General features: G+C 45.4%; 1 protein-coding gene across 13 annotated transcripts in view; it reads left to right on the top strand.

Annotated features, from left to right (window-relative positions):
• The window catches only part of TMEM178B (transmembrane protein 178B), a 507816-nt gene that overhangs the window by 37094 nt on the left and 445798 nt on the right, over window positions 1-24924 (top strand). For 10 of the 13 annotated variants that reach the window (XR_014833633.1, XR_014833630.1, XR_014833631.1 and 7 more), the window contains exon 1: window positions 1285-3368. The exons of the other annotated variants lie outside the window; for them this stretch is intronic. Coding sequence is in view for 4 of the 10 variants with exons in the window: in XM_003484004.5 (XP_003484052.3) it covers window positions 2987-3368 (382 nt within the window). In the remaining 6 variants the exon portion in view is untranslated. Of the gene's footprint in view, window positions 1-1284; window positions 3369-24924 lie in introns of those variants that run through there. 13 annotated transcript variants of the gene reach the window in all.

Raw genomic sequence — 24924 nt, 5'->3', positions numbered from 1 at the left:
CCTCCAGCTCGCGACCAGCCGGGCACGCAAGAACCGAGCAGACATTCTCGGGCTCCGGGGAACCTTCAGCAGGTCCCATTGCAGCATCGGGGACGGAAAGCGAGGCACGCCCCTCCCCCACTAGATGGCACTGAAACGCCTCGTTAGCGATTTTCAAAATGCAGGAAGGAGGAAAAAAGACAAAAAGAATATGGTGGAGGTGCGCTCATTTTGGCTCGCAGGCCCCGTTGTGCAAAGCAGGGAGCCGGACCCTCTCTCTCTCTCTTTTTTTCCCCCCCGGGGCAGCTCTTTACCCGGCAATGTGGGGCCCTCGGCTTTGGAACTGGGTGAAAACGAGGGGTGAGCGTTAGAATGAAGAACCCAGGTTTTCAGGCTGGGAGGGGCTCCCGGCCCTTGCGGCGCCGTCTCACGTGAGCGGGGCGGTGTGTGTGGGGGGATGAAGCGGGGCTCGCTTGGGGCCTGCTCACTCAAGGTCTGGGGTCCACCGTCAGTGTCTTCCAGAGCCCTCGCAGAGCCTAAATCCAGCCGCCGCCGGGATAAGGACGGATCTCGCACAGAGGTTTCATTTAACCCCCCTTCCCCTTCTCAGAGCGCAAGGCCCCGGGCGTTTTCAAAATGTCTATGAAGCACCTGCCTCCCCTCTCAATGAAAATTCTATTCCTCTTGTCTGGAAAGGATCAGTCAATTTTCTTTTTTCTTTTCCTGCTGAAGAGGGAGGTAGAGGTGGGTGGAGGTGGGTGTGTGTCCGGGCGTCTGGCGCTGGCATGGGGCTGGACCAGGGCTGGCGGTGACAACCCCACCGACGAGTTCAGCCTCGTGTGGAAACGCCTGTGGCTAGTAAGATAGCGCCTGTGGCTTTCTGGGGAAAACAAAGATCAAATACAACCCAGAACACCAACTACTGAAACTGGGGACGTGGGGAACTTCCTCCACCTCTTTGATGCCGGCTCTGCAATAAGCAATCTTTTCTTCAAAGGACTGTGGAATATTTAAGAGAATTTTCCACTACTGAAAAGAGATGAACAGGCGATGGAGACAACATCCCTAAATTTATAATAATGCATGTAAACATGCTACATACTACATATATGTATATGTGCATAAATATGGATGTGGTTGGGCACATACCTATCTAGACACCATTGACTTGCCTGGTCAAAGAATAAGGCTTAGATATTTTGTGCCCGGGAAATGGTGCACTTTATCTTTAAGGATGCTAGAAAAATAAGAGATGAGGCTCACGTTGCACGGATGACATCACTAGCTTTTGGCTGCGCGCTCCGTGTTCTCGTCTGTGGGTTTTAGCCAAGGCTGCAGCGCCCGGCGCCCGAGCGAGCGAGCGGGCTCAGCAGCTGCTTCCTCCGGCTCTCGCACCCGGGAGATGCGATTTCCCAAGCCCCCCGGACGCAGCCTGGGCTCTCGCTCCCCGGCACTGGCCGAGCCCGCGAGGCCCCGGGGCCGCCGCAGCTAGAGGAAGAGGCAGGGAGGGGAAGCCGAGCGACCCAGCCTCCCTCCCCCACCCTCACCCCGTTCACCTCAGCGACCACCGCGCCGGGAGCCTGATCGTGGACCGCCAAGGCTGGGACGGGATTCTCTGCACGCTGCCGAGTGAGCCACCATCTCAGCCCCTGGGTGGGCTGCGAAGAAAATGGTGCAATCTGAGAGCGGCTGACCCCAGTTGGGCAGATCAGACGGGGTACTAGCTAGAGTAACGGGGCTCAGGTGGCAGGAGAAGGGGCGGATTGCTTTGAAGGGCCGGAGCCGCTGTTTTTCTGGGCACTTGCGGCACACGGGCAGCATGTTCCTGGGGTTACCTGGGAGCCAGATGAAGTGAGGCAGAGGCGTCGCGGGAGAGGCGGCTCTGAAGGTGGCCGGGGTGGACACTCCAGGAAGAAGATGGCACTGGGGAAGGCGGCGTGACGCCCTAGGGGCTGGCTGCTGGGCGGGCAGGGCGCCGGGATCGCGCGACCTGTCCATGGTGTTGAAGGTGCCGTGCGCCGAGCTCCGCGCGCCGCGAGCTGCGCGCCCTGCCGGGTGCGCCTTCCTCGGCGCAGCCAGCCTCTCGCGCCCGCCGGCTGCCGCCCAGTCGCCGAAAAACCCCAGCCAAGGTTCGTCCGGTACCGCCGTCCCGGTGACTGCACCGTCGGCCAGAGGGGCCGTCTGAATGGCGAAGTCGGAGGCAGACGACCCGGGAGCTCGTGGAGAAAGGTCGGCCGAGACCGTGCGCCCACTGGTAGCCCGCCTCTGAGCGCAGCGCGCTGGGCAGACGGAGCAAGGGACCTTCTGGTGACCAGAGGACAGAGATTTTTAAAAGACCCGGCTCAGAGAGGAAGAATATTTCTTCTCTTGCAGACCGGAAGGGGGAGAGTCTCTGAGAGGGAGACCCAGGCGGGACTCAGGGCAGCTGGTCTTGGCATCTGGAGGTTTCCTTCACTGGCCGGCCGCATAGCGGGTGTTTCAGTTCATCCTGTCGCCGAGCAGCTCCTCCTGAAAGACCCCCCAACCCCACCCATAAGAAAGACAAGCGAGTGGTTGCTGTCTCCACCCTGCACACAAAGGGAGTCTAGGAGTCCCACCGCAGCAGAGGGCACTTGGTGTTTAGTTTCTGGCCCGAGGGCAGCGGCGCCAGAAGCCGGGCTGCGTGCCGACGCGGCGGGTTCGGAGCGGCAGCTTCCTGCCGGGCAGGGAAGGGGCGGGAGGCGGCCGTGCCTGGCTCTCCACCGCCTGAGGCAGCACCTGCTCCGGAGAATGCCCAGGGGCTCGCTGGAGCCTCTCCGAATCAGAACTTTTTAGGCTGCCCGCCCCCATCCCCGCAGTCCCCGGGCTGCGCCCCAGCAGGCGGGGGCCGAGGGGGCGCCGCCGCGCGAGTCCCCCTTCTGCCCCCCTCCCCTCCTTGGCTCGGCCGCCCGCCGCTTTGTTCCGGGCGCGCAGAGGGAAGGCGAGTCTGCGGCGGATCATGCCCATGGTGTAGCCGCGAAGCGGAGGCATGGCTGCCGGAAGGTTACTGCTCTACACCGGTCTCTCGCTTGCGCTCTGCGCCCTCGGCATGCTGGCCGTGGCCATCTGCTCAGACCACTGGTACGAGACGGACGCCAGGAAGCACAGGGACAGGTGCAAGGCCTTCAACACCCGCCGGGTAGACCCTGGCTTCATTTACAACAACAACAACAACTTGCCGCTCCGGGCCAGCCGGTCGCGCCTGGACCGCTGGGAGGGCAAACTCCTGCGAGCCCGGAATCGCCGGCAGCTCTTCGCCATGAGCCCAGCGGACGAGTGCAGCCGACAGTACAACTCCACCAACATGGGCCTCTGGAGGAAGTGCCACCGGCACGGCTTCGACCCCGAGATCGCGGCCCTTATTCGGAAAGGTAAGCGCTAGAGGCGAGGCGTGGCGCTGCGGAGAGCCCGGCGCCTCTAGGCCCGGCCGCCCTCTCCTCCCTATCAGGTCTCTTGATTTCAGCAGGGCAGGTTATCCAGGCTCGGCTGAGCCTCGGAGTGGCCAGATCTTGGCTCCTAATAGCTGGTAATGGAGGCTTCCTTCTGTCTACACTGCCTCTTGTCTTGGCATTTGTCTGGTGGGATTCCAGTGGAACCTCAGGGTCCATGGTTTTTACCCCGGAAAATGCTCCAGTAGTCTCTGAAAAAGATGGGGGTCTATAGCGTTGTGTTGCTAGCAGTGGAATCCCTTTAGGAGTGATATGTTGAGGTAGACAAAATCCTAGTTTTAACCTTTGTTTTAGACGTTGAACTGATTCATCAAGGGAAATGGGGGGAAACAGAGAAGGCCTTATTCATGCCAGAAACATTTGCTAAGTGCTATCCCAGGCTTGAGGCAGGCATTGGTCATGTAAACATCAATCAGTCACAGCCCCTGCCCTATTGCAGCTCAAAACCTATGGACCTGTAGCATCACACCACAGTTCTTGATTCCTCTTTTTGAAAAAATGGTTGACAAAAGTATTTATACACATTGAATATTAACAAGATCTAATAAGCACACAAAAAGCAGTTCTTCCAGTAAGACCAAAGTGGGCACTTCAGGGAAAAAAAAAACCCACTCTTTTCAGAAGATTTGTATAAAAAACACCCAGAGTATACCAAAACAGAAAACAGACTGCCTTTGCTAATGGTTTGAAATGTATTTGATATTTTAATATGCTCACATACATTTTTAAAAGTCTGCTCATCTGATGCAGTTTGTAAACCTTGCATGATTTATACTTTGGGGACCATCTTGTTCCATCAGCCCACTGGAAGATTGTTTGGATGTATATTAACATTGTTCTGAAGATGGGAACATGCAGCCTGGAAGATGTGTTGATGATAGCTGCATCCTAGAAGATGTGGTGCAATTCTGAGGGTCTTCTTCCCCTCTCCCCTTTCATTTTCTTCAACTATTAAGTAATGATACCAAGGTGGGAATGATGTTGTAATCTGCAGAGTCTTTGCGGCCAAGATAAAAAGCAATTTTCTGGTTGCTGCTGTTTTAAAATTTTGTTGGTGAGAATTGATGTTCTTTGATTTATAAAAATGCTGAAATGGATCAGAAAAAAAATCATTAATTTGAAAAAAAGGTCAATTGCTTAAAAAAGACAAACAGTGGGTATGGCCATTCAGATTTAGGTGAGGTAGGTCAGAAAGAGAATCCATCTTAATGTTTGTTTTGTAGCTTCTGTAGAATGACTAGGGATTTTAGCTGATTTAGTTAAGAGTGTGTTATTATTACAAACATCACAACTGCTTTATGGTTAGATTCTTATTAGAGCAGAGCGACCCATTTGGGAGCTCTACAACTTTGTTGAGCTGTACAGGATACTGGAGAATTCCAGAAGAGAGCAACCTGGGCTTGGATTTGGAGTAAGCAGAATAGTTTTTTAACAATACGTGACTTTGTAACAGTGTTCAGATTCTCAAATTCATAAAACATTATTTTATCCATCATTTTCTGCTTTCATTAAAATTGAATGGTAGGAAGTTAGCTGAAGTGTGAGAAAGAATTCATGTTAATGTTGACTGATAAATACTTGTAGGACTTACTGAAGAACATTCTTGAATTTTCTTCCTTGAATGTCTCCTGGAACAAGACCGGCATCCTTCTGTCTGGTATTGCTCAACCCCACTTAGAAAAAGGGGAATGGAATTCATGGCTTCTGGTGGTTCACTTGAGAGCTTTGCTTCCGTATTGCTCTGCTTGGCAATCCGCTAGAAAGGGTGACTTGGTCTGTGCACCAGAGGGATTGGTTGCCATAGTGACATGTTCTTCCGGTGAAGCTGGAAACAGTGACAGGGAAAGGAATAGGGGAAGAATGTGCAACATTTTGACTTTGTATTGACTGATTTTTAATTGAAGCAACAGAAAATGGGTGCAGCACAGCAGGGGGATTGAATACACTGATACCTAGACTTGGCAGGGCATTGTATTTCACTTGAACTAATGGAAATGCTATTCCCCATCACCCAAAATACAGCAATCACTGTCAGCTGCAAGCACCTGCTTACCATGGCCGTTTCTAGTCCATTTGACATTCTTGTTAGGTATTATTGAGATAGATGGCTTGCCAGCCTTACAAATCTTGAGAGATGTAAGGTTACTATCTTCATTTTTAATCTCAAAACATAATCTTTGAAAGCCAGTTCTGCTTTTTCTAAGCAGAGATGGACACATTTTGGAAATAGGTGCATCTTATATTAGTAGAATTCACCAGCAATTCCAATAGCATATAGGATATAATCTCGACTTAATGTTCTTCCTCTGTACACAAATTTTAGACGGACGTTAAAAAAAGATTTTTTTAAATATAGGACATCTTAGGGAAAGATATTTATCTCATGGTATTCATTAGCAGTCTTGAAAGATATCTTAGGCTTTTGAAACATCTTAGAATAAAATTCTGGACACGTGTTAGGCAGGGGGAAAGGGAAGGCAGAGAAAAGACTGTTTAAAATATGTCAATATTATGGGAAAATTAGAGATTTATCTAAATGATCATATAGCCCTAGAGAACTCAATCATTTGTTAAATCAATGTTCATTACATTAGAAAGTGCTGTTTGTGCATTTTATAATAAAACCGCATAATTAATAAGAAAGTCAAATCTATATCTGATTTGAAGATAAGTTAGATCCCTGTTATTTCTGAAATCCATTTCTTCAGTGGTCTGCTGACATGACTGTACCCATAAGAAGGCATTTCCGGTCACCGTGTACTTATTTGTTTGTCTTATTGAACCATAAGTTCCTGGAGGGCAGGAAAGATAACCGTTTGTAAAAATAAATTCACCAGATGCTTGGTACTTGGGAAATAACTCATACAAATTAGGTTCACAGAAATATATCCGTCAAGACCTTATTCTAGTTGTAGGAACACTGTGTAGGAATTCAAATAAAGGATTAGTAAGAAAATCGTGATTTAAAAAAAAAAAGAACCAGTGTGCCTCTCAGGGCAGGTTAATATTGCAATAGATGCTACATAATTTAACAAGGACGATTTCTTGAGCAAAAGATTTGCTAAAGAATAAGAGTAAAACAATACATTTTTGGATTACATATGACTGAACAGACACATATCACCCACAATTATTACTTTTCACATTAGATAAGATTTTAATTATTCCCTTCTTGGAGGTGGCGTTTGGATGGGGGAGTGTAGCAAGGATCAGTAACCCTTGAATTCCCAGGTATGTCAGTAATCAAGGCCTCTTGTCATCTTGCCTTTCAACCTCATCCTTGTCTCCCTAGTGAGTCACTGCGAGCACTGGGGACAGATCAGTGACAGGATCAGTTTCTGAAATCCAAGAGCCTTCTAGACCCTTAGGAAGAGCAGCTACAGGTAGAATTTTATTTCTGGGAACATTAATATTCTTTGGTTAGTACATAAATGTTATATTGATTTGGTTTGAAAATAAGTAGACCTTCAACTGAGACTCTAAGAACTATTTTTAATTATTTGAAAATAGGCCTTATCATAGAATTTGACTTAAATGGTTTCCATGATCATGGAGTGGTGGCCAGTGTTCTGAATTTTATTTTAATAAAACATTGCGTATATTCACAGATTAATAATGTGCTCAGCCAATAATTATTGCATATATATTATGGGATGGGCACATATCACTAGAATGAAAGGAGAATAAGATCTGGTCCCTAGAATCCCCATAGTTAGTATCGCAGAGAATAAGGGACAAGCATGGAATAATGAGAGTGACAGAGACATGCAGAGGAACACAGAGGAGGTGGTGTAAGGTTGTGGGATGAGGTCAGGCGGGAGGGAGTTAGGGAGAGTCGCCCTAAGAAAGTGAAATTTGAACACGATTTTCATGAAGTTTAGAGGTGGATGAGGAAGAAGGGCATTTCAGGCAAAGAGGCCAGCATATGCACAGCCATGGAGGTGTGAAACGGCAGTTTGGCCTTGTGAGTGTTGATTGTTGGGGTGAGGGAGAGGAGCAGATCAGCAGCTGGGGAACGGGCCAGGGCCAAGTCCAGGAGCTGCTGAGCTCCGATGCCCTGGAGCAGTGCTGCCCACAGGGTGGCCGCTAGCTACAAGCAGCCATGTAAACTTAAAAGAAATAAAAATAAAAAAACTGCTTCTTTAGTCACATTGGCCGCATTACAAGTGCTCAATACCATAAGGGGCTAGTGGTCATTATTTCAGAGAGGGATGATTAGAGACCATTCACACTGCAGAAAGTTCTGTTGGACAGGGGTACTTGGAACCCATAGCCTCAAGAAGAACCAGCCCATACTTGGTTTCAGATGATGGTAATTAAACATGATAACTTGGGCCTAAGTTTAAGTATGTTACTCTACACTTGAAGAAACTTGCTACTTGAAGGCTTTGGCAGAAAGTTTTAGTTTATGGTCACATCTAAATCTGTATTTTATTTGTTTGTTTATTTATTTTTAGGGCCACACCCACAGCATATGGAGGTTCCCAGGCTAGGGATCCAATCAGAGCTGTAGCTACCAGCCTACACTACAGCCACAGTGACGCAGGATCCGAGCTGTATCTGCGACCTACACCACAGTCCATAGCAACACTGGATCCTTAACCCACTGAGTGAGGCCAGGGATCGAATCCATGTCCTCACGGATGCTAGTCAGATTTGTTTCCGCTGAGCCACGACAGGAACTCCTATTTATTTATTTATTTATGGCTATATCAGTGGCATGCAAAAGTTCCTGGGCTCAGGATTGAACCTGAGCCACAGCAGTGACAATGCCAAGTCCTTAACCACTAGGCCACCAGGGAACTCTCTAAATCTGTATTTTATTAATTTTCCGTATTAGACTCACAGAATTCTCACACGATCTCTTCTCTCTTTTCCCTCTCTTGATTCCATGAAGATAACGTGCAAAGTTGACTGGGTGGGAAGATTAATACTAATCATCACCAAACTTGACGGCTGGTACTCTTGTAAGGGTTTTACATACATTAACTAATTAAAAATATGTTTTAAATTAAAGTACAGCTGATCTACAATGTTGTACAGCAAAGTGACCCAGGAATACACGTATATACATTCTTTTTGTCATGTTGTCTTCCATTATGCTCGGTCACAAGAGATTTGGATATAGTTCCCTGTGCTGTACAGTTGTACCTCATTGCTTATCCGTTCTAGATGGAATACTTTGCATCTACTAACCCCAAACTCCCAGTCCATCCCACTCCCTCCCCTTCGGTAACCACAAGTCTGTTCTCTATGTCTGTGAGTCTGTTTTTCTTCTTTATATAGATTCGTTTGTGCCATATTTTCGATTTCACATATAAGTTATATCATATGGTATTTGTCTTTCTCTTTCTGACTGACTTCTCTTAATCTCTAGTTGCAGGCATGTTGCTACAAATGGCATTATTTTGTTCTTTTTTATGGCCAAGTAGTATTCCATTATATAATATATATATACCACATCTTCTTAATCTGTTCATCTGCTGATAGACATTTGGGTTGTTTCCATGTCTTGGCTATTGTGAATAGTGCTGCTATGAACATACAGGTGCATGTATGTTTTTGGATTGCAGTTTTGGGCAGACGTATGCCCAGAAGTGGGACTGGTGGATCATATGGTTGTTCTATATTTAGTTTTCTGAGGCACCTCCATATTGTTTTCCATAGTGGTTGTACCAATTTACGTTCCCAACAACAGTGAAGGAGGGTTCCCTTTTCTCCACACTCTCTAGCATTGGTTATTTGTAGAATCATATTAGCCAACTGATTTTTATAAAAATGCTCTGAGGTGGGCATTATTATTATTATTTATCTCCATTCTCAGCTGAGGAAGCTGAGGCACACAAAGGTCCATTAACTTGCCACGTTCCATGGGAAGAAAATGAAGGTGTCAGAATTTGCATTCTGGCTCCCAGTTTAGGGACCTACACACTGCACTCTCCTGTCACCGTAGAGTCTGTTGGGGCAGAAGTGGGTGGAGAAGAGGCTGTTATATTGATTCCCCAAATTAAAAAAGAAATAGGAAGTGATTTTAGAATCCTGCTGCTGGAGGACTTGAGCTTAGCACTGAGAGGAAGGTTGTTTCAAAACAAAGCATCTCACCTTGCTTTCAGACCCACTGACAGAAGCTCGTACACCTTTTGTCATGTGATTTTTGAGTGTTTTGGTCACTGTGGTAGATACCGAGGTTATAGACGTGAAGGACGTACGCACGTGTTCCACAAATATTTACTGAGGGCCCGGGGCATCATGGAGAAGCTTGTATTCCATGGGGAGAGACAGGTGGTAAATAAATACACATAGACTAAAAACAATGTCTAAGGAACTAGTCAGTGTATAATAGAATGTGAGGTAGTGGATGCCACGAAGTGTCTTTGCCTTCAGGGAGCACGAGGGGGAAGATGGGCAAGGAAGCCAAAAATTAAATCGTTCCATCAGTTTTGGTTTTGTAACATCCCGAGGATTTGCCTGCTCACAGGCAAACACCCATGGTTGCTGTCTCAGGCAGGTATCCCCATGCATGTACGGAACATGTGTGCTGCGGGAGAATCCAGAGTCACCATGTGGTTCTTGTCCTGAGGAACTTAGACTCCAGCTCACAGGTTCCCAAGGTCATTGTCCTATGTGAGTGGATCTGGCTCTTCTGCAGGAGGTCCTGTCTGTATTAACTGGATCAGGAATCAGCTGATCAGGGAACTCAGGGGTGAGCTCATCTCACTGAGCCAACAACATCAAGAGCTTTATTTCTGTTGCCGAAGGTCAGTTTATTTCTTCTTTTACTGTAGGGGCGGCGAGGATCAGTTAGGGGATTGATTCCGTATATTCCACTTTGGATTGTCAGTTAAAAATATTTTCTCCTCCTGTCTGCTATTTGTAGGTAATCCCAGGGAGAATTATTAAGATTCAGGGAGAATCCTATACACACTCTGGGTTGGTTTGACCCTTTACACACACACACACACACACACACACACACACACACACACGCACGCACGCACAAATACATTTAGATGCTAAAGTCACAAATTTTTTTTTTTTTTGTCTTTTGTCTTTTTGTAGTTGTTGTTGTTGTTGTTGTTATTGTTGCTATTTCTTGGGCCGCTCCCGCGGCATATGGAGGTTCCCAGGCTAGGGATCCAATCGGAGCTGTAGCCACCGGCCTACGCCAGAGCCACAGCAACGCAAGATCCGAGCCGCGTCTGCAACCTACACCACAGCTCACGGCAACGCCGGATCGTTAACCCACTGAGCAAGGGCAGGGACCGAACCCGCAACCTCATGGTTCTTAGTCGGATTCGTTAACCACTGCGCCACGACGGGAACTCCTAAAGTCACCAATATTTATTCAGATGCAGATACTTTTATAACTGCTTACCCCCCACAATACATACAGAGAGGAAGAAGTGCATGGCTTGCTGGGTGAGTGGACAGAACATTTATTCAAACATCTTGATTGGACATCTGCTGTTTTAAGGACTTTGTTTCCTTATGTGTAAAATAATGGGTTTGGATTGTATAAATGTCAAACTCACATTTGATGAGGGAGTTAAATCCGGGTGAGGAAGAATAAATAGCAGGTAAGTCGTTGAGAGGAGGTGAAAGAGGGAAGGGGAAGCAGGAGGAGGAAGGGGAAAGACAGAGAGTGAATTGAGAGACAGAGACGCCTCTAAAGGGACCACTGCAGGGAGCTGGTTTGTAAAAGGAAAAGATGGAAAACAAAGCGGCTGATGTCCTACCAAGACAAACCACAGAAGAATTCACGTTTTCTCTTTCTAATGATTTGAAATGCCATGTTCTAGATTGGGGTTAAACATCTACAAATTTAATGGAGAAAGATGGTGTTGGTTGCACAACAACATGGATGTACGTAATGCCACTGAACTGTACTCTTAAAATGTTTGCCATGGAGATCCCTGGTGGATCCAGCGTTGTCACTGCTGTGGTGTGGGTTCAGTCCCACCTGAGAACTTCTGCATGCCGTGGGCACGGCTAAAAAATGCTTAACATGATACGTTTTATGTTATGTGTATTTTACCACAATTAAATAAGTTCAAAGAATTTAAAAAAATTAATAGAGGAGTTCCCATCGTGGCCCAGTGGAAATGAATCCAACGAGGAACCATGAGATTGTAGGTTCAATCCCTGGCCTCCGTCAGTGGGTTAAGGATCCGGCGTTGCCGTGAGCTGTGGTGTAGGTCTCAGACATAGCTTGGATCCCTCATTGCTGTGGCTGTGGTGTAGGCTGGCAGCTGTAGCTCCGATTAGACCCCTAGCCTGGGAACCTCCATATGCTGTGGGAGTGACCCTAAAAAGACAAAAGACAAAAAAAAAATTAATAGAGAAAGGAACTGGATTCCTGGTGTACAGACTACTTCATAACCAAGACTCCTTCATTCATTCAACATGTGTTTTGAGCACCTACTCTGTGCCAGGCACTAGCTCAGGTATGTTTGGGACACAGAAGTTAATAAATCAGGCAAAATTCCCATCCCCATAGGGCTTATACTGGAACATTTTCAAAGATTATATTTTTTTTCTAAACAAAGCTTTTCAAGAGCACCAGTATATAAAACGAGGGAAAGTGATGAATGCATTCCTCAGTCATGTAAAAATCACTGTACAATGAAGAACACATCATGTGTTTATTTTAAAAGTGCCTATTGAATGCCGGCATCTCAGGCACACTACTTGGAGTGGAGGATCCTGAGTGAAATCCGTAGCTCCTGTCCTCAAACAGGAAAAAAAAAAGGGGAAATGTACATGAAGACTAATATGCAAGTCCCAGGTTTATTCTATGAGAGATTTATGTGCTGAGGGCCTGAGTGATTCTTGAGTTTTGGAGCAATGAGAGGAAGTTTTGCAGAAAAGGGAACATTCGGTCCCAAGATGTTCTTAGAGAGGTTATCTGTCGGTGATAAGGTGAAGTCTTAGTCTCATTTGAAAATTGTTTACTGGAGAGTTCCCGCTGTGGTGCAGGGGGTTAAGAATCTGACTGTAGCGGCTCAAGTTGCTGTGGAGGCACAGGTTTGATCCCTGGTCTGGCCCAGTGGTTAAAGGATCCTGTATTGCCACAGCCGAGACTTGGATTCAGTCCCTGGCCTGGGAACTTACATATGTCATGGTTGCAGCCATAAACAACAACAAAACCAAAAATTGTTGACTGGAGTTCTCTGGTGGCCTAGTGGTTAAAGATCTGGTATTGTCACTGCTGTGATTCAGATCACTGCTGTGGCATAGGTTTGATCCCTGGCCCGGGAACTTCCACATGCCACGGGCATGGCCAAAAAAATTAATTAATAATGACAAGGTAATACTTGTTTTTTTTTTCCTCCCAGATAGAGACCTCTTTTTATTTCTTACTTAAAAAAAAATTTTGGGGAGTTCCTGTCGTGGCGCAGTGGTTAACGAATCCGACTAGGAACCATGAGGTTGCGGGTTCGATCCCTGCTTGCTCAGTGGGTTAACGATCTGGCGTTGACGTGAGCTGTGGTGTAGGTTGCAGACGCGGCTCGGATCCCAAGTTGCTGTGGCTCTGGCAAAGGCCGGTGGCTACAGCTTCGATTAGACCCCTAGCCTGGGAACCTCCATATGCGGCGGGAGCGGCCCAAGAAATGGCAAAAAGACAAAAAAAAAAAAATTTTTTTTTTAGGGCCACACTCACAGCATATGGAAGTTCCCAGGGGTCAAATCAGAGCAATAGCTGCTGACCTACAACACAGCCACAGCCACAGCAATGCAAGAGCTGAGCCGCATCTGTGACCTACACCTCAGCTCACAGTAACACCGGATCCTTAACCCACTGAGCGAGGCCAGGGATCGAACCCACAACCTCTTGGTTACTAGTTGGATTCGTTTCTGCCGAGCCACTATGGGAACTCCTCGTTTTACTCTTCAAAGACAAATATTAATGGAAAACCTGGAGACAGGGTATAAAAAACATTGCCTACAACAGAAGTGGGTAGGGTTTCACCACGGTGATTCACATCTGGTGTTGAGGCTGTTCCCAAGAGCTTTTAATACCCTCACACCCTCCCCTCACTGTTCTGGACATGTAAGCTCTATGCTTTCTGAAGACTGCCTGCAGGTAGCACTTTCCTGAATACTTAGCAGGAGCCTGGACAAAGCAAAGGTCGAATTCCCGTGAGCATCTGCAAACATGCTCAGGATTCAGAAGTCCAGTCTGAGGCTCAGAAAGGCAACAGCATTTGGTTTCCATCTCAAGGCCTAAAGATATGAACTAGGATTAAAACTTGGGATTTCTGGAGTTCCCGTCATGGCTCATTGGAAAGGAATCTGAGTAGTATCCATGAGGATGCAGGTTCGATCCCTGGACTTGCTCAGTGGGTTAAGGATCTGGTGTTTCCCTGAGCTGTGGTGTAGGTCGAAGATGTGGCTTGGATCTGGCGTTGCTGTGGCTGTGGTATAGGCCTGTGGCTGTAGCTCTGATTAGACCCCTAGCCTGGGACCCTCCATATGCCTTGGGTGTGGCCCTTAAAAAAAAACAAAACAACCCCCCCCAAAAAAAGAAACCCCTTGGGGTTTCTGATTCCAAAATAATACTTCTTCCTTGTCTCATTTTATCTTATTTTATATGAGAAAAGATCTACCTTAGACATTATTCTAATATTATAATAACAGGAACTTTGAAGAACATGATTTGATCATAATTTCTCAGAGAATTAGTGGTATTACTTTCTTTTCAATAAAGTTGTTATTTCTATGACTTGTTTTGGATTGTAGATCCTTCCACCTCTTCTTTAAAAACCAAGTACTGTGAACTGCTTTTAACAGTAAGTAATAACCTTGTTTGGGCCCCTGGGTCAGTCCTGATGCATCTTGGACTTTATGTATGATTGTCCCGGGGGTAAGGGAATAGTTGTTGAGTCTGTCTTCCACCCACCCTGTCCTCTAAATCCTTTTCCCCAGGAGGCAGCCATTGCTACCAAATTTTGATAAATCATATCACAGATATTCTATTTGGCAATGTTTAAAAATACCAGCAAGTATAAATATAAGTCAGGCAATGAATAGGTGATTCAGATTGAAAATAGTTTATTTTTTTGTAAATTTATATATACCGAGATGCTGTTTAAAGGTCTGCTCCAAAATCACTAGGAATCTTCTGCAGGTGATGTTTATTCTAGGTGGAAGCTGCTATTGGCATCAAAGAAGTTTGACAGATTTGCTGCTCTTATGGGAGATTGCAGCATCTGAATTATTTCAATTGATTTTTTTTTTTTTTTGGGTGTCCAAGTATTTTGCCAAGAAAAGGCAATTTACTTTATATTAGGTCATCTTCATAAATTTATATCATTTCCTGAGTTTTAAAATGCCCTGCTGTTCTATATTCTGAACTCACTCTGTTGGACGCTTTATTTGCTCTAGAGCCATCTCTCTTTCAGTTTTGCCCTCAATTTCTTTTCATCTTTATAATAGCAATTCTATTTAGGCACATACAACTCTTATTCTCCAAGGTCCTGGAGTGTTTTGCAGACCTGAATGGGATAGGGTGATTTGTGCTCATATGCTGCTGTATGTCATTTAACACAGCATTGGCTACTATCTCATAAGGCTAAAGACACACGTGCCCTGTAGCTGGCACTTCTACCTCTGTATGTGCTCATGAGTCCATGGGATGTGTACAAGCATCTCCTTGACACCACTATCTTATAATCATAAAATAAACAAGTAAACAAGAAAGAAAACTTAAGAGCCCATTAAAAGGAAAATAGATAATAGGTATGGTATATTCATACAATGGAAACTACCAATAAATAAACTAGATCTACATGTTCTGAAATGGATAAACAAAATTTGAGTGAAAAGAGCAGGGTGCAGGAGTTCCCGTTGTGGCTTAGTGGTTAAGGAACCCAACTAGTATCCATGAGGACATAGGTTCGATCCCTGGCCTTGCTCAGTGGGTTAAGGATCCAGCATTGCTGTGAGCTGTGGTGTAGGCTGGCAGCTACAGCTCCGATTTGACCCCTCGCCTGGGAACTTCCATATGCCGCAGGTGTAGCCCTAAAAAGCAAAACAAACAAACAAAAGAGCAGGATGCAGAATGAAATGAAGAGTACAATGCCATTTATGTGCAGCCCCCAAACAGATCCAATAACATTAGATATTATTTATTTGCCTGTATTTATCAAAATATCCATGGGACCGATAAACACAAGATGAAGGATGATGTTTACCTTTCTCAAGACAGGAAAAGAACTGGAATTGGGATGAATCTTTTGAGTCACCTATGGTGTTTTATTTCTTAAACAAAACAACACTGTGCTGAAGCAAATGGGTCACTGGCCTGCCTGCACACTCAAGCCATTTGGAAGGCGGTTGCCATTGTGACCAAAATGTTAAAATTTTATTCAGACTCTACCATTTAGTATTCAGGAGGCAGCTTCTTTAAAGTAATTCTTGGAAAACTTTGCTTTTAGGCAGTCTGTGACTAATTTTTGTAAGCAAGAGACATAGAACTAGGAGGAGAATCAGGTGGCCCCGAACCAATGGTTTTCACCAAAAGTAACTCCTGGGGAAGAGTTTAGAAAGGATAAGATTATGTTTTACTCCGTTCTGATGTACTGTAAGAGGAGGAAATCAGGGCTTTTAAATGACTTATTTCTGAGATGGAGACTAATGTTCAGGTCACTCCCCACTCTGAATTTCCTGCAGTGTGTAGAGAAAACGCAAGCCAGAAAATTAAATCAAACCAGCCCTCCAAGGAACTTGATCAGACCCTGAAGGTTAACATCTAGGGCGCCAAGACAGAGAGTCGGACAACCCCGAGGCTGAGCACACACATCTGGGGAGGCATTTGAACCCTAAGGGAGGAACTCAGTGTGAACTGGAAAAGGAAAAGCTAAGGATTACTATGAAGAATTCAGAATTATTATTTTTTTAAATTTAATTTTATTGAAGTATAGTTGATGTACAATGTTGATTTTTTGAAGTTGATTTGCAAGTTTCAGGTGTTCAGCAAAGTGAGTCAGTCATACATATAAATATATCCATTCTTTTTTCCTATATAGGTTACAAACTATTAGGTAGATTGAGCAGAGTTGTATTTTTATTTTTATTTGTTTATTTATTTTTTTGTCTTTTTGCCTTTTCTTGGGCCGCTCCCACGGCATATGGAGGTTCTCAGGCTAGGGGTCAAATTGGAGCTGTAGCCACCAGCCTACACCACAGCCACAGCAACAATGGATCTGAGCCTTGTCTGCGACCTACACCACAGCTCACAGCAACACTGGATCCCCAACCCACTGAGCAAGGCCAGGGGTCGAACCCACAACCTCATGGTTCCTAGTCAGATTCGTTAACCACTGAGACACGATGGGAACTCCAAACAGAGTTGTATTTTTAAAATTGTGAGGGTAACTTCAGGCAAAAACCCCTCCCTCTCTTGTGATGATGGCATGTTCCCACTCCACACAAACTCCAGCTGGAACAGGAAAGTCCCATCAGAATTACAGCCAGGGTTCCATTTTCACCTACAAATGCTTTTAAAACACCAAAGCTGCACCTGAACCTGCTAGGGATCACAAAAGCCCTGGGGGGCATTGGGGTGTTGAAGCAGAATAACTTCCATGCCCACGTTCCAGTAACCACAGGGCTGACGAGATCCCCGTGTGCAGCCCTGGGCAGGCCTGCCTCGCGGGGTCCCAGGGGGATGAGCTGCTTTATTCATCGTGTTCTGTAGGATGCACTTCCTGACTTTCTACTTTGGGAAAGGCTGGCCTCTGTCTGCAGCCTCTCCCTTCCTCTCCCTCCTCCCTGAATGAGTGAACGCAAATGGAACGGGTGGTACTCTCAGTTTCAAGGTAATCTTTCTCGGCCTTGTTTTTTTCACACGTGGCCTCTCTCCTCGCGGGCTTGCGTGTCTTCCTCACCGTCCTGCACTCTGAGGCCCCTGCCCCTGGGTTTCCCCCCCGGGCTCCCCAGGCTGGGACCATTCCTTCTCTTTGAAAACGTTATCTCCCCTGGCTTTGGGGGCACCATCCTCCCCCAGGTCTGCTTCTGCCTTGGGTCTTACCCCTCTTGTCTCTGGCTCTCCTTTCTCAGGCTGTGTGAGTGTTCTCCAGGGTACCACTTCCTCTCCCCCTTCACACTCGCCTTGAGCCCTCTCACTCATGACCTTGGCCCATTTCAGCCCTTGTTTACAGCTTGTGGCACCGGGAACCTCTTGCTCAAACTTTCCACCCAAACATCTCACCTATTGGTATTCCACGGGGAGGTTCCATGGACCCAAAAAACCTATTTTCTCTTTTTCCCTCAGAGTCATTCCTGTCCCATTTTCCTCCATCTTGGAGAATGACGTTACCGTCTCTCTATTTTCCCAAGCCAGAATCTTGACTGTCATTCTTAGGTCTCACTTCGTTCCTGCCCTTCTCATACAAGCAGTGAACAAGCCACTTTCCTCCTGATACTTCCATGCTCACCTCCCTGTGCTTTCAGATAGTGCTACTGCCACGAGCTTCCTCATCACCCATATTCCTTTTTTTTTTTTTTAAAGCTTTTTTAGGAGTCCCTTTCATGGTGCAGCAGAAATGAATCTGACTAGTATCCATAAGGATGCAGGTTTGATCCCTGGCCTTGCTCAGTGGGTCAGGAATCCAGTGTTGCTGTGAGCTGCGGTGTAGGTTGCAGATGCAGCTTGGATCCCGAGTTGCTGTGGCTGTGGCAGCTGTAGCTCTGGTTCGACCCCTAGCCTGGTAACTTCCACATGCCATGGGTGTGGCCCTAAAAAGCAAAAAATAAAATAAAATAAAATAAATAAACTGAAAAAAGTTATAGAAGTATTGTTGATTACAGGGTTGTGATCGTGGGTGCTGTACAGCAAAGTGGTTCAGTTATACGTATACACACATCTATTCTCTTGCAGATGCTTTTCCCATACAGATGATCACAGAATGTTGGGTAGAGTTCTCTGTGCTGTACAGCAGGTCCCGTTGGCCAATCATTCCATAGACCTCCGTGTGCATATGACAATCCCAAAGCTCCAGTCCATCCCCCACCACCCACCTGTCCCCTTGGGTAACCATACCTTTGTTTTCAAAGTCTGTGAGTCTGTTTCTGTCCTGCAAATCAGTTCATTTGTGTCCTTTTTTAAGATTCCACATGTAATGTCATGTGATGTTTGTCTTTCACTATCTAACTGCACTTACTAAGTGAAGATGATAGGCGATCATTTCTAGATCCATCCATGTTGCTGCAAATGGCATTATTTGATTTTTTTCATGTCATTACCCGTATTCTTGAACGTTCTCTGTTTGGCGTCTCTGTTTGCTAATCTCATCTCTTGTCAATGCTTTCTATCGAGAGCGATTTCCTTAAATATAAATTGAATCACGTTATCACTTTGTTCAAAACCCTTCCGTGGTTCCTCAGCCTGTTGGTCAGGATAAGATCCATAACCATAATCTTTACCTTGGCACATAAGGCCTCCCAGGTCTGGCAGCATTTTCCCCTCTGCATCCTCAGTCTGTCCTTCTCATCCTTTGCCTACTTCTCTCCATACCAGCACTCTCTTCTCCAGCCCTAATAAAGGACTCTTGGGTCCCCAAATAGGCTAAGCTGTTTGATGCCTGGGGAGCCTTTGTTTATGAAGCTTCTTCCTTTGCCTGGAAGTCCCATCCTGGCACACACCCACCCCCAAGTCAGCCTGGCCAACTCCTGCTTATCCTTTAGGGATCGGCCTTGGGCCTCTGGTCTTGCTTGGTGTTCTGTCACCTCCATTTCCCAGGTAGAGTTGCCTTCTTCTGCCTTAGCCCTCTGTCACACGCCCCACATCTTAGCACCAGTGACATCTTGTCTCCCCATATGTTTCCCTCCTCTTAAAGACCATTTTTGAATGATTTATTATTCATCTTTTTATCTGCAGTGTTTTGCATAATGCATGGACCATGATAGGTGTTTAATACATAGTCGTTGAATGAACGAAGGTTTATAGCAGTTAATGCATTGATCTGGGGATCGCATTTAACAAAGAGCCATAATTTCATTGGACTGGAGAGCCTTGTATTAAAAGGAAACCTGCTGTGAATTGTTCTGAGTGCCTAGGATAAACTTTGATGTATTTCCCTTGTTATGGTTTGTATTTTCTTAAAGTGTCCATGTTTCTGATTCATAAGACAAAACCTTTGAGTGGGGACTGTCCCATTTTTCCTGGACTAGACCTCTCCACAATGACTCTGCCCATTATAATCCCTGCACGCCTTTCTTAGGCTGGTCCTCCCACCCATAGCATATTGCATAAAGAGAAGGCCGGCTCCATTTCTTGCCCCCATTATGGATATTAGAATTTCCAAGTTTACCTCCAGGTCTGGCATATGTGACCGTTTCCTCAGGATGTGTTTCCAGGTTTTATAATATTCATCACCAGGAGTGCCTTCAGTCTGCCTCAGAGAAACCCCCCTTTCAACTGTCTATTTAGGGCAGCTCCCTCTTGTCTCCTCGGGTAGCGATTTTGATCAGATAATGGTCAAAAGACAGAGATTGTGCCTTCGTGACTGCCTCCTGTCTGACTCATACCTCAGTTCACTTTTCACGACTTCCAGCTGGAGTGGGTCAGCAGTGCTGGGAAAACATGGCAAGTATTTGTTTCCAAGTCGCTGGTGCACTTGGTCCCACTGTGGTGGGTGAGCAACGTTGCTCACGGAAAACGTCCATCCCCTTGGAAGGATTTGGGGACAGAAAGACACCATCGCCAACCGATCCTTTCTGAATCCCAGCTCAACAATGAATGAGAGCGGGGTTCACTCTCAGGGTGTCACGGGGAAGTGGATTCTCTTCCAAAATGACCGTGACTGTTGTTCAGGATGAGTCATCTCATGGTGAAGGTTTTCAAGACTTCTCCTTTAGCCCCATGATCTGCTAAGGGCAGAGCCCATTACCATCTCATTTGGAGAAGTCAAGCAATTCTTTTGCTTTCAGCAGAAAAATATAGGGGCAGCTACATGGCTTGACTCTCTAAACTAGGTTGAATAAATGATTCATATCATTTCCATGACTGCTTTATCTCTTGAATTTATGTTAGTTAAGTCTCTGCTGGGTTTAAGCTAGAAAAATGACTTCCAGCACCTTCTGTCCAAGTTGCGTAAAGTTCTATAGACCAAAATTCCGACTGTACAGTCAGTAGAAACCATTGAGTAGGAATCCCAACTAAACTTGTATTTTGAAGGGCTGGATTAATTGTAAAAAAAATAATTGTAGAAAGTATTAGTGAGCGAGGCTTGTAAAATGGTGGGTAGCCCTTACCCTAGAAAACTGCCTCTTGTCATATATGCTTATTTTAAAACCTGTAGGAATCCAGAGCTTTATTTCAAACTGGAAGGTGGCATTTCATCTTTTTGGGTCAGCAGAGTTGTTAACATTTCAAAGAAGGACTTTTATGCTACTGTGCCAGCAGCATGCCTGTATCAGCTTTTATTACACATATCCGTAGTGGTGTGGTGGCTGGCTGGGCACTTGTAGATCAATAAGCTGCTAAAAAGAGAGATGCATCAGAGACCATAATGGCTTCTTCACAGAAGATAGATCATCTCTAGGTAGTTAAGTGCATTTAGGAAGAACAACAATGGTATCCCTGTACCGAGATCCTTATTATTTTAGAAGAAAGAAACGGACTCTCTCTAGGTGATGAGTCCTGTGATGAAGACTCTAACATGCTTAGCATATACTCCAGAAGGTTTTGTGTCCACTGCTATAGTTGGATTCAACACAGATTCAGTTTGTTTTAATAGAAGAGTTCCCAATTGGAGAAATACAGAATTAATTCTCTTAGCTTCACACACTATTTGCTTATAGTTGTTCTACAACGTGGTTGTCTTATCAGTTACAAAAAATCTTGGAGTTCCTGTCGTGGCTCAGTGGTTAATAAATCTGATTAGGAACCATGAGGTTGTGGGTTCGATCCCTGGCCGTGCTCAGTGGGTTAAGGATCCGGTGTTGCTGTGAGCTGTGGTGTAGGTTGCAGAGGTGGCTCAGATCCTGAGTTGCTGTGGCTCTGGTGTAGGCCGGCGGCTGCAGCTCCAATTCGACCCTTAGCCTGGGAACCTCTGTATGCCGCAGGAGCGGCCCAAGAAATGGCAAAAAGACAAAAAAAAAAAAAAAATCTTATAGTTTGAACACCAACTTTTTTTTTTTTTTTGTCTTTTTGTCTTTTGTTGTTGTTGTTTGTTGTTGTTGTTGTTGCTATCTCTTGGGCCGCTTCCGCGGCATATGGAGGTTCCCAGGCTAGGGGTTGAATCGGAGCTGTAGCCACCGGCCTACGCCAGAGCGACAGCAACGCGGGATCCGAGCCGCGTCTGCAAGCTACACCACAGCTCACGGCAACGCCGGATCGTTAACCCACTGAGCAAGGGCAGGGACCGAACCCGAGACCTCAAGGTTCCTAGTTGGATTCGTTAACCACTGCGCCACGACGGGAACTCCTGAACACCAATTTTTAAAGATACTTGGAAGGGCTTGGTTCTAGCATCAGTGAGGAGTTGGGAAAAGTAGTGTCCCTAAACGCAAGTGATATGGCTGATTTGACAGTGGAAGAAACCTGTAGACTAGCTGCTTGGCTAAGATTCCGGATTTGAAGTCTGTGGACACGTAGGGTCAAGACTGTATCTGTGCTGAGTATACTTAGGTACAGGTGAGTTCCTAGGATTATGGTACCAGAGAGAATGATGATTTTTTTTTTCTGGGGGGAGGCTTATCATTTCTACTCTGTCCTTTTCCTTCATGATGCATGAGTAAATTATGCATATTTTTAGGTCCATTTATTCAGTACATATTTGGTGAGTACTCACATGTCAGAATTTGTATTAGGAGCTTACGGTACAGTAGTATACCAAATAGAAACCCCCCCACCCCCTTGGAGTTTGTATTTCAGCGAGATAATACAAAGGTAAATAAGTAAAATATGTACTATATTAGACAGTGACTAGTGCTAAAGAGAAAAAAATGAAATGTGGAAAAGGACAGAATATGTGAGGAGGCAGAGATCTGATTCCCCCGAGAAGGTAACTTTTCAGTAGAGACCTGATGGACATGAGGGAACTAGCTAATGCGGACATCTGCGGGGAGAGGATTTCAGAGAGACGGAGTAGCAAGGACAGTGGTCCTGATGTGGGGAATGGCTAGGTGACATGGGTGGTGGTGGAACTAGAGCGATGGGAGGAGAGATTGAGTTCTTGATATATTTTGAATGAAAAACTATCAGGATTGGCTGATAGATCAGACAGAGAGTGGGTGAGAAAAAGAGAAGTCCAAGATAGCACCATGGTTTTTAGCCCAAAGAGCTGGTAGGGTGGAATTACCATTAAATCGGATGGCTAGGACTGCAGGAAGATCTTGATTTGGGAATCCACTCTTTTGGGTATGGTAACATCTGAGATACCTTTCAAATGCTCAAGTGGAAACGTCTATAGCTAGGTGGACATATTGACCTGGGTTCAGGGGAGAAGTCTCCCTTGGGACGTAGATTTAGGAGTCATCGGCTTGTGGTATTTTTGAAGTCATGAGACTGAATGAGACCACCTAGAGATCAAGTGTAGAGAAGAGAGGAGGTCTGAGGGTTAAATCCTGGGGCTCCTTGACATTATAGAGCTGAAGGAGACCAGAAGGACTGAGCAAAAGAGACTGAGAAGGAACAGCTAATATAGTACGAGAAGAATTAGGCTAGGGTGGTGTCTTGGAGGCCAAATAAAGGAAGTGTTTTAAGGAGGAGGTCGTGATCAGTGCTGTGCAAGGCTGCCAATGGAGCAAGTTGATGAGGCTGAGACTTGAGCTCCGGATTTTACTTCAAGAAGGTCATTGATTCCAGTGGTGGATTCAAGACTGAATGGCATGAGGGGAGGAATTGTAGACATTGAGTTTAGACAACTTTTTTTTTTTTTTTTTTTGCTTTTTAGGGCTGCACCCATGGCATATGAAGGTTCCCAGGCCAAGGATTGAATTGGAGCTGCAGCTGCCAGCCCATGCCACAGCCACAGCAACACAGGACCAAGCCTTGTCTACGACCTACACCACATCTCACAGCAACCCCGGATCCGTAACCCACTGAGTGAGGCCAGGGATCGAACCCACAACCTCATGGTTACTAGTCAGATTCATTTCTGCTGCACCACAATGGGAACTGCCAAGTTCAGACAACTTTTAAAAGGATTTTCTGAGTTCCTTGGTGGACTAGTGGGTTAAGGATCTGGCATTGTCACTGCTGTGGCTTGGGTCACTGCTGTGACTCAGTTTGATCCTGGCCCAGGTATTTCCACATGCCATGGGCATGGGCAGAAAAGGACTTTCCATGTAAAAGTAAGGAGAGAAATGGTTGGTAGTTGGACTGAGAAATTTAGATAAAGAGAGACAATACTTTTTTAAAAAAGTTTTTATTTTATTTTATTTTATTTTTTGGCCTTTTAAGGCTGCACCTGTGACATATGGGTGCTAGTCGGGTTCTTGACCCACTGAGCCACAATGGGAACTCCAACACTTTTTTTTTTTAATTGGAGAAGTAATAGCATAATTGTAAGTTGATGGGAATGATTCAGTAGACAGGAACAAAACTGATGGTGCAAGAAAAAAGGAAGAAGGAAGAAAGAAGGAAGAATTGCTGGAGCAATTGCTGGAGAGGGTTGAGGCAGAAAGGAAGATAGAAAAAAGAGCGAGAGGAAAAGAACATAGCCTGGGAGAAACTCGTGTTTTAGGTGAGCAAGGAGGTAAAGATGCAAGACAGTCTTTCTCCATGCGAGTTACCCATCATCTTGCTCACCCTACAAGCTCGTGGGATAATTTGAGTCACAAGCTTTAAGCTTCTTAAAAGAGAGTTTCTATAGCATTGTCAGCCTCTCATTGTCATTAAGCATTTAACAGGAGTTTCTCTGAAGAAAGCAGGACTGGAGAGTGAACTACATTCTTGTTATGCCAGTTGGCTTTGCTTTCTGCTTTATAAAAAAGAACTGGTCGAGGTAGCCTAACTGTTCTGGCACCTGTTGACTGGCGATTGGTTACACACTCTGAGACATTTTGCCCTTAGGTGTTAGTTAAAGGGTGATGTGTTGTGTCTTAAATTATGGTGCTCTGAAAAGTTTAAAGAGGTTTCATTTTTATTTTTATTCTTTTTTGTCAGGATTGAACCTGTGTCTTCATGGATGCTAGTCAGATTCGTTTCCGCTGCTCTATGACGAGAACTCCAGGGTTCATTTTTAAAAGCTAGGGCAGCTCATCCTCAAACCTTTCCTACTAGCTGTTGCAGCAATCTTTTAACCAACAATTTCTGAGGTATTTTCATTTAATGGCATCACTCTAATTAGAATCTTAGGGTGCTTTGGCACTGATGACATTCAAGTCATTTTTGAGATAAAGCTGCTTTATTTTCAGGCTGAATAGTCACATTCTTGCCTTGTCATCCTAAAAATGCTGCACTGTGTCTGCATTTCAGAACTGCTGATTAAATGACTGAAGACCTATGGTGGTGTGGAATTAGTCTTCT

The sequence above is a fragment of the Sus scrofa genome, chromosome 18 (assembly GCF_054392235.1).
Source record: "Sus scrofa isolate SSC_HxYL_T2T_F1_AM1 chromosome 18, Sscrofa_HxYL_maternal_Yorkshire_Landrace_v2.0, whole genome shotgun sequence".
Taxonomy (NCBI): domain Eukaryota; kingdom Metazoa; phylum Chordata; class Mammalia; order Artiodactyla; family Suidae; genus Sus; species Sus scrofa.
Note: the sequence above shows the minus strand (reverse complement) of the source record. Positions and strands in the feature narration are given on the sequence as shown.